The 10,401-nt window shown below is 43.4% G+C and overlaps 1 protein-coding gene and 1 pseudogene across 1 annotated transcript; one reads left to right on the top strand and one right to left on the bottom strand.

The window, feature by feature from the left end:
* Nucleotides 1-289: 289 nt before the first annotated feature.
* Nucleotides 290-1,288, top strand: LOC104026463 (olfactory receptor 10A7). Its single transcript, XM_009479821.2, has one exon. It carries the CDS (start codon nucleotides 338-340, stop codon nucleotides 1,286-1,288), a length of 951 nt encoding a protein of 316 aa, XP_009478096.2. The 5' UTR covers nucleotides 290-337.
* A 6,662-nt stretch (nucleotides 1,289-7,950) lies between these two features.
* On the bottom strand, nucleotides 7,951-8,864 carry LOC142595305 (olfactory receptor 11L1-like; annotated as a pseudogene).
* Between the last annotated feature and the right edge of the window lie 1,537 nt (nucleotides 8,865-10,401).

Below are 10,401 nucleotides of genomic sequence, written 5' to 3'. Positions count from 1 at the left end.
GCCCACAGACCTGACATCTGGGGGGAGCACACGTTTTCGACAATCAACCCCTCACCCATAATGGAGCCAGCCCTTTAATACCAGCTCCTCATAGTTGTACATTTGGTCACTATCCCAAACTATGAAAGTTAGGGAGCACTAACATCTTGCACTTTCAGCACGCACAGCCATTGCCTTCTTACTTTGTTCAGCTAAGCCACCTCTAGAGTTGCACCCTTCAATCCAGTGGCTCTCCAGGCATTCCCAAGAGACTCCTCACTTGAATAACTGGCTGAAGCACGGTGATCTTGGTGCAGTAAGTACCCTTCTGGCAGTCTGTACATTTGAGTCCTCCCAGATGAAGCCAACAGAGGGACCAGAACCAGGAAACCACACTCTGCTGGCCAAGTTTGTCCTCTCTGGATTGTCCAACCACCCAGAACTGCAGCACTTGCTGTTCTTCACATTCTGTTTAATTTACACCATCACCATCATTGGGAACCTTCTCATCTTCATGGTCACAGTGCATCCCACCCTCCGCATGCCCATGTACTTCTTCCTCCGGGTCCTGTCCTTCCTGGATATTTCCACAGCATCGATCGTTGTTCCCAAGATGCTGGTAAACTTCCTGTCGGAGGACAGGAGCATTTCCTACATGGGCTGTGCCACACAGCTCTACTGTGTGATTTTCTTAGCAGCCACTGAATGCTACATTTTGGCAGCCATGGCCTATGACCGTTATGTGGCCATATGCAACCCCCTTAGATATGCAATCATCATGAACAGCAGAGTTTGTCTTTCCTTGGTTCTGCTGTCATGCTGCAGTGGTAATGTTGTGTCTGTGGTGCAGACAGCTTGGGTGTTCACATTGCCATTTTGTGGGCCCAAGAAGATTAACTACTTCTTCTGTGATATTCCCCCACTCATCATGCTCTCCTGCACTGACACCTCTTCGTATGAAAAGCAGATCATTACAGCCACAGTGCTGGTCATCTTTATACCATTTTGTCTCATCCTGGTATCCTATGCCTGCATCATCTCCAGCATCCTGAAGATTTCCTCTGCAGAGGGCAGACATAAGGCCTTCTCCACCTGTTCCTCACACCTTACTGTTGTAACACTCTATTATGCAAGTGGGACCTTGATTTACTTACGGCCAAAATCCAGCAATTCACAAGACACTAAGAAAGTCCTAGCTCTCATGTATACAACCATAATTCCCACATTAAACCCCCTGATTTACAGCCTGAGAAATAAAGAAGTGAAAGGAGTACTAATCAAAATTATAGCTGAGCTGAGGAAGACTTAAACTTATTCTGCTTGAAAGGAATCTTTCTTTTCATCTGTATACTTGGATTTTTTTGTTTCTTTTATGCTTGACTTTTTTTAAACACCCTGATAACTTGAAACACTTGGAAAACAGATTTATCTCAAACTGTACTTAGAGATTTTGTGTTTCTTCTGTCCCGTATGAGTGTATATGAATCTTACTACTTCAGATTCATGAAAAACCATCTTGCATCGTCTGATGGAAAATGAGGTTTCAATCTTTGTTTCCAAGAAAAAAAAAGATGAAATTTCATACAATACCGTCACTGTAGCAGAGACTGCATTGTGTCTTGGATGGGTATCTTGTCACCTGGGCCATAGTGTCATTTGCATTTTACATCTCTCTGTTACTAGTTCTTTTTGCCATGAATAAAACTTTTTGGAGGAGAGCCTCCTACAAACACTCACAGATAAATGACGCTGAGACCTTGGAGTCATTTATCTTCCGTCATTTGGAAGGGGGGGAGGAAATCAGCTCTAGTTTTGTCTGAGAGAGTAGGAAACTGAATGCAGTCTCCTACATGACCAATGAATGTTCTAGGTCCATAAGTGCATGTATGAAAGTGTGGCATCAACCTGTATGTGCCATTTCACCTGGTAATGCAGAGAACCTGGGACGGATTTTCCAAGGTTCTTGTGCCTCATGTTTTAGTACAGCACATGGGCATCTTCCTTCTCTTTCAGCAGACTGCAGAGACCAAGACTCATCATTTAGTCTTCCAAGGGCGAGTGGGAGCAAAATATGTTATTTGGTGAATTTGCTTAAACAGAAAAATTATCATAATTAGCAAGAAATCAAAACCTTTTATGGGAGTCACCTCCACTGAGTTTTGTCTTTTGCCTTTTAGGGACAAATACTAGAGACAAGCATGAGTGCATTTCTATGAGCTGCCTTCTTTTGCAGTCCAGATGGTACAACCACCATCTTATAATGATGGACTCTGTCAGTCATCTCCAGTCCCAAACTTCTGCCAGGACATTCTGAGGACTGAGAAGCTCCTCAAAACAACAAGATCTCCAATAGCCTCTGAGTGTGCATGTGTGTACATTTGTGTGGACGTGTGTGTGTGAGAACTCTTTGCTCAGACACTATTGAGAACTTCTTGCATACTTGGGTAGGTGGCAGAGGTACCTGCAGTGTGCTGGAGGTTGGTCTTGGACTGTGCTCAGTGGAAATGGGTTGCCCTTGCCCTTCTCAGGGCAGGGATGGTGCAGGGGTGACCTACCTGCTGTTACAACATCATCTGCCCCAGGAGGAGTAGGCCACTTGAATCTTTATGATCTTCCTCCTGCCCTGAGTGACATGTGTGGAAAAGACAATTCCCTACTCTCCTAATCTCTCATACTGCCCTTATTCAAGGCCTTCTGCACCTTTGCAACATTCCTAATTTTAGAAAAATGCAGTAAAGACATCTGCATTTAGCTAGCTGTCCTTTTTCTCCAGATAATGAAGAGAAACACGTACTTCTTGAGAATAGGTCATCTGTCCTACTTTAAATTCCTAATTTAGGATCAGGGCCTAACAAAATAGTGTGTCCTTTTCTCTCTGGTGATATACCCTATTCAAAAGGCCATGGAACAGCCAATCTAAACTGCATCCATAGAATATGACAGAAACATATAAAAAAACTTTACAGAAAAAAGCTACAGAAAATGCAGTTGTTAGAACTACAATTAGACATTAGAAGCAGAGGGAGGGGTAGTCATGACCTTATTTAAGTAACACTTGGGAAACAGTCAAGACTGAAAGAGAGATGAATTCTCAATGTTTTCAAGCTGGGGGGATTGAAACCTGTAATACCTTCGCTGTTATGGTACAGTGTACAGGGGGGGATAGGGGTATTGTGTTCTCTAGGCATTGTGCCAAAGGTGAGCTGCAGGGCAGAAAAGACAGAAAAATTAATTTCAACTGTATATTTTTACTTAAAGGGAAATTAAGTGCTAATTTACCCTCTTCTCGGCTAGTAAGTGTAAATGCAGTTGTTCTGTTTGTTTGTGTCTTTATTTTCTTCAGCACTTGGCACTAACAGACCTCAGTAAAGGATATGTTATTGTAGGTAGTCTTATTTCCTAGGAAAGACTGGTTGTCATTGGTTATGGACTATTCAGAAGGATAAACAGCAGGTTCCAAGCCTCCACAAGAGGTGGAAAGTTGCATTAGGCATCCTCCTGCTAGGACCTAACTATATTTTACTGAATTGTCCTGGTTTTGGCTGGGATAGAGTTAATTTTCTTCCTAGTAGCAGGCATAGTGCTGTGTTTTGGATTTAGTAGAAGAATGTTGATAACACGCTGATGTTTTTAGTTGTTGCTGAGTACTGCTTATGCTAGTCAAGGACTTTTCAGCTTCCCATGCTCTGCCAGGTGCACAAGAAACTGGGAGGGGGCACAGCCAGAATAGTTGATCCCAACTGACCAAAGGGCTATTCCATACCATATGGCATCATGCTCAGTATAGAAACTGGGAGGGGGGGTTGGCTGGGGAGCAGCGATTGCTGCTCGGAAACTGTCTGGGTATCGGTCGGCGGGTGGTGAGCTATTGCATTGTGCATCACTTGCTTTGTATATTATTATTGTTATTATCATTATTATACTGTTACTATTATCATTACTGTTTTACTTTATTTCAATTATTAAACTGTTCTTATCTCACCCCAGGAGTGTTTCTCTCTCTTACTCCTCCGATTCTCTCCCCCATCCCATCGGGGTAGGGGGAGTGAGCAAGTAGCTGCATGGTGCTTAGTTGCTGGCTGGGGCTAAACCACGACATGAATGAAAGCAGGACTCTCCACATAAGAATGCAGCAGCAGAGATCCTCAATTAGCTGTTCCAATGCACTCCTATATTTAAGAATAAAAGACTGAATTTCAGTAAGCCTCTCTATGCATCTGAGAGTAATTAGGCTTACTATCACTCCCTTTTTGAGACTGGTTTATTTAAAAGGTAGAAGCTACTTCCAGGAGTTTGTGCCCTCTATCTCTGAGAAAATGGAACACTCCAACCTATCAAGACAGAGATAGGGGTGGAGGACTGATAAAGACAGGCTTGTTCTGGGTTTGGTTTGTTTGTTTGTTTGTTTGTGGTTTTTGTCTTTTTATCTTGTTGTTCATTTTACATTTCTTGGGGGGACGGAGTGTGTGTGTGTGTGTGTGTGTGTGTGTGTCTTCTGCTACTCTTGAACCATTTATATAACGTGAGGATATGTGGAAACTGATTCCATGAAGATTTGTCAGCATTTTAGCAAAGAGGCAATGGAACTGTCAGAATGGAACATATAAGTCTCTAAATCTATCAAAAACATGAACTAAACTCTAAATGTGATTTATCCTCAGACTGTAGAAGGAGCTAAGATGACAACCTGGGAAACAGACCACTTTTAGGTATCTGGAGATGGCAGGCAGTGAGGAATTTGTCTTCCCTAACTTCAGTGCTCAATTACTTACACATAGGCATAAAGTACACTTTCAGAGCCCCAGGCATACCCTACCTGACCACCAGCAGCCAATTCAGAAAGTTTTGGGTCTCACTTACATCCAGTGCATATCTGCCAGCTCCTATGTCACTCTATGGCATCTTAAGTAGCACTGATCAGCTGTGTTTGGGTATTTGAATGCCACCCCAAGAAGCTTAATGGAGTCTAGAGAGAATTTCAGTGCATTACATACATTCAGTTTGGGCAACTGAATTGTTACTGAAAGTAGAACAGCTCCAGCTAGCTGGCTAAAACATTTACATGTGTTCCATGGGGGCGTCTGCATGTCTGGTTGTTACCCCATGATGTTCAAAGGAAGTCTTGTGAATACAGTCAGCAGAGCCTTCATGGTGCTGACTGCTATGACTTCGAACATAAAGGAAACCTCATTCTCCTGCAGCTGGTTCTCCTTGAATATTAGAAAATGGCACTCCAGGACTGAAAACACCCCTTTAAAGCCATGTATGTGATGCTATTTGAAAATCCATTAAATCCCTACTTAGACATTCTCAAAAAACTTTCCTGTGCTGCAGAGAAATACTTTGAATTCCTGGTGGACACCAAGTTGAACAAGAGTCAGCAATGTGCCCTTACTGTAAAGAAAGCCAATGGTATCATGGGTTGCATCAGGCAAAGTATTTCCAGCCAGTTGAGGAATGTGATCCTTCCCCTTTATTCGATGGTGAGGCCACACCTGGAGTACTGTGTCCAGTTCTAGGCTCCTCAGTAGAAAAGAGAGAGATGGACATACTGGAGAGAGTCCATTAAAGAGCCACAAAGGTGATTAAGAGACTGGAGCATCTTTCCTACAAGGAAAGGCCGAGAGAGCTGGGATTGTTTAGCCAGGAGAAGAGAAGGCTCAGAGGGAATCTTATCAATGTGTATAAACCCCTGAGGGGAGAGAATGAAAAAGACAGAGCGAGGCTGTTGTCAGTGATGCTCATGAAAGGAAAAGAGGCAATGGGCACAAATTAAGAACCATTAAATTCTATATAAACAAAAGAATAATACTTCTTTATTCAAATAATGCTCAAATAATGGAACAAGTTTTCCAGAGAGATTGTGTTGTCTCCCTCTGCAAAGACATTCAAAACATGACTGGACAGAGTCCTGGGCAACTGGATCTGGTGAAACCTACTAAACCACAAAGACCCCAAGATCATTCTGTGAAGCCAGTTGGTCCCCAGCCTGTACTGCAGCACTGGGTATTCCAGGTGCAGGACTTGGCATTGCCCTTTACTGAACTTCATGAGGTTCCTCTGCCCATTTCTCCAGCCTTTTGAGGTCTCCCTGAATGACAGCATACCCATCTGGTCTATCAACACTACTCCCAGCTTTGTATCATAGAATCATAGAATCGTTTAGGTTGGAAAAGACCGTTAAGATCATCAAGTCCAACCATTAGCCTAACACTACAAAATCCGCTACTAAAACAATTAAGGGTAGAGTAATAATTACATGTTTCCTGGCTTGGTGGCTGGATTATTTAAAATGAAAGTAAAACTAGGAATTACTAAGGTTGGAAAGGATCCCTAAGATCATCAGTCCAACCATCAACCCAACACCACCATGCCCACTAAACCATGTCCCGAAGTGTTACGTCTACATGTTTTTTGAACGCTTCTAGGGATGGTGACTCCACCACCTCTCTGGGCACCCTGTTCCAAAGCTTGACCACTCTATCCGTGAAGAAATTTTTCTTAATATCCAATCTAAACCTCCCCTGACGCAGCTGGAGCCCATTTCCACTCATCCTATCACTTGTTACTTGGGAGAAGAGCCCAACACCCACCTCACTACAACCTCCTTTCAGGTAGTTGTAGAGAGTGATAAGGTCTCCCCTCAGCCTCCTCTTCTCAGACTAAACAATTCTAGTTCCCTCATCTGTTCCTCAGAAGGCCTGTGCTCCAGACCCTTCAGCAGCTTTGTTGCCCTTCTCTGGACTTGCTCCAGCACCTCAATGTCCTTCTTGTACTGAGGGGCCCAAAACTGGACACAGTATTCCAGATGCGGCCTCACCAGTGCTGAGTACAGGGGGACAATCACCTCCCTGCTTCTGCTGGCCACACTCATCACACATCGCCCCTGTTGCTCCTTCCTCCTCAGGGGAGGACTCCTCACACTCTTCCCCTGCTCCAGCGTGGGGTCCCTCCCATGGGAGACAGTCCTCCATGAACTTCTCTAATGTGAGTCCTTCCCACAGGCTACAGTTCTTCACGAACTGCTCCAGTGTGGGTCCCTTGCATAGAGTGCAGTCCTTCAGGAGCAGACTGCTCCAGCATGGGTCCCCCATGGGGTCACAAGTCCTGCCAGAAAACATGTTCCAGCATGGGCTCCTCTCTTTTTTCATGGGTCCACAGGTTCTGCCAGGAGCGTGCTCCAGTGTGGGCTTCCCATGGGTTCAGAGCCTCCTTTGATTGCATCCACCTGCTCCAGCATGGGGTCCTCCATGGGCTGCAGGTGGATATCTGCTGCACTGTTAACCTCCATGGGCTGCAGGGGACAGCCTGCCTCACCATGGTCTTCACCGTGGTCTTCACCATGAGCTGCAGGGGAATCTCTGCTCCGGCACCTGGAGCACATCCTCCCCTTCCTTCTTCACTGACCTTGGTGTCTGCAGAGTTGTTCCTCTCACATATTCTCACTCCTCTCTCTCTGGCTGCAGTTTGTGCTGGATTGTTTTTTTTTTCCCCACCTTTCTTAAATCTGTTGTCACAGAGGCGCTACCACCATCACTGATGGGCTTGGCCTTGGCCAGCAGCAGGTCCATCCTGAAGCCGGCTGGCATTAGCTCTATCAGACACAGGGGAAGCTTCTAGTAGCTTCTCACAGACGCCACCCCTGTAGCCCCTCCCCCACTACCAAAATCTTGCCATGCAAACCCAATACAACTCACCTGAAAAGTGATAAAGCAAAAGCACTTAACTTACAAAATACATCAGCTAATTCACATAGTATTAAACTAGATGCCAGACTTTGGGTGACTTGAATACCTTTTCCAGATGCAGATGCATGCATGTATAGGTGAGTGGTCTAAACCATTGCTTGCGTTTTATCCCAACCAAAACAGGAGACAAAATTTTTACTTCAAACTCTAACATATATGCTTTAATCCCTACACAGCACAGATACACCAAGCATTTGAGAAAAGAGGTTGAAAATTCCAAAACTTAACGTTTATTTCTTAAGAAAGTTTTTATTATGGCCAGTTTCACATCCTTTTTCCTTAGTGTGTATATTACTGGATTCAGCAATGGTGTAATTACTGAATAAAAACCAGCTACCACTTTATTGATATCAGACTCATATTTCACTTCAGGGCAGACATTCATAAAGGTAAGAGTCCCAAATAGATATTGACCACAGAGAGATGTGAGGCACAGGTAGAAAATGTCTTTTTGTGTGCAGCACCTGATGTTACCTTCAGGATGTTCATGATGATTTGGAGCTAAGAAGTCATGATGAAAAGGACATTATAATGACAGTGCTGAAAGTATAGCCCATGATTTGTATGCTGTACATGTCACTGCATGAAAGTCAGAAGAGCTGATGAGCATCACAGAAGAAATGGTTGATTTTGTTAGTGCAGAAAGAAAACCTGGAGAAAAAGGTGGAAGGAAAAACAGGGCAGGTGAATCCTGACAACCAAAAGATCATGGCTAAATTTTGGTGGGTCTTTGGGTTCATGATAGTGGAGTAATGTAATGGTTTACAGATGGCCAGGTAACAGTCATATGCCATGACTAAGGAGGAACAGTTCAGTGGCAGCAAAAGAGAAGTAATATTGAGCAATGCAGCTTGAAGCAGAGATGGTGCGCTTCCCCATCAAGAAGTTGGCTAACATTTTAGGTACTGTGACTGTTGTGTACCAGGCTTCCACTAGTGAGAGGTTGCTAATGAAGGACTACCTGGCACTGTGAAGATGTGAATCAACTAAAATGATGATGAGAAAAAGAACATTGCCCACAAGTGAGAGGAGATAAATGATAAGAAACAATGTGAAAAACACTATCTGTAGATTTGACCAGCTAGTGAATGTCAGAAAGACAAACTCAGTGACTATTGTCCAATTTTCCCTTTCCATGGCAATGCCTAGACAAAATTAAATAACAAATAACAAGAATAATCAGAGGCAGGCTTGCACTCCATGTCCTGTCCACAGCTAGCTGGGTCTGTTACAGAAAACAATGTTAGGTATGCCTAAAGTTCCTTGAGCAAATGAACATTTCTAAATGCTCCTTTTGGGTCTTACATCCCAACCAGCACTAACACAGCAATTACATGTTTAGTTTTGCTTTCTCGTTCCCTTCTAAAAATTCAGACTTTCCATTTACCTTCAGTGCATAACTGTGGTGAGTTTGACCTTGGCTGGATGCCAGGTGCCACCAAGGCGCTCTATCACTCCCCTCCTCAGCATGACAGGTGGGGAGAAAATGAGATGGAAAAAAACCAAAACCCCCTTGTGGGTCAAGATAAAGGCAGTTTAATTGGGGGGGGGGGAAGGCAAAAGCAAAGGCTGTGTGCAGAAGCAAAAAAAAGCAAACAAAGATTTTATTCTCTATTTCCCATCAGCAGGCAATGTCCAGCCACTTCCTGGGAAGCAGGGCTTCAGTACATGTAACTGTTGCTCCAGACGACAAATGTAAATAATGAATGTTGCCCCTTCCTCCTTCTTTCTTTTAGCTTTTATTGCTGAGCCAACATCATATGGTATGGAATATCCCTCTGGTCAGATTGGGTCAGCAGTCCTGTCTATGTCCCATCCCAAGATCTTGCCCACCACCAGCCTACTCGTGAAGGGAGGAAAATGTTGGAGAGACAGTCTTGACGCTGTGAGAGCACTTCTGAGCAGAAGCCAAAACACTGGTGTGTTATCAACACCTTTCTAGCTACTAATACAAAGCACAGCATTATGAGGGCTGCTATGGGTCCATCTCAGCCAGACCCAATACAGTAACAAAAAGAGTATGGAAAAGTAATTGTGGCTTGAGATTTACCTGAGTATTTGGTTTCATTGATCCGTATTTCAGTCTCAGGCTCATGTGAAAAGAATATTAGCAATCCAAAATCCAGACTGAAATTTAGGCCCTGAGGCTAGCTTTTATCTGTTATCTTCAGATACTCATGATGCCAATATGTACTAGTGATCTAGTCATTACACTTCCTTATGATCATTGAACAGAGATACAGGTCTGCAGAGGATGATACAAGCCTAACAGTCCTAGATTTCTTTTCTAGGATGAATAAAATCAGTCTTTGGAGGAGTTTATTTCTCCCAGGAATATGGATTTAGTTAAGACCTAAAAAGCAATTAGACAAGTAGCATCAGTTTAGATGAATCCCAACACTTACCGAGGCTAAACGCAGTAAAATTATTCTCCTCTTTTGAAGTAAAATTGTCCATTGCAGTTCAATATTAATGAAATCAAATTATACAGTATAATAGATAGAACAGTAAGGATGAGAAGAGTCTCGCAAAATTACTCACCCTTATTAGCACAATTGTGATCCAGGAAACTGTAATATGTAATCCTTTAGTGTAAGAGTTATTCAACAAAATATTGTTTTTGTGAATGTATGTATGTGTGCATTCACACCCGGAGGAGGGTAATGATTAGAGT

Source organism: Pelecanus crispus, chromosome 18, assembly GCF_030463565.1.
Source record: "Pelecanus crispus isolate bPelCri1 chromosome 18, bPelCri1.pri, whole genome shotgun sequence".
In the NCBI taxonomy this organism is placed as follows: Eukaryota; Metazoa; Chordata; class Aves; order Pelecaniformes; family Pelecanidae; genus Pelecanus; species Pelecanus crispus.
Note: the sequence above shows the minus strand (reverse complement) of the source record. Positions and strands in the feature narration are given on the sequence as shown.

Bases quoted from the DNA above. Each gene is read 5' to 3' on its own strand.
- LOC104026463 (XM_009479821.2), top strand. From the start codon at position 338: ATGAAGCCAACAGAGGGACCAGAACCAGGAAACCACACTCTGCTGGCC.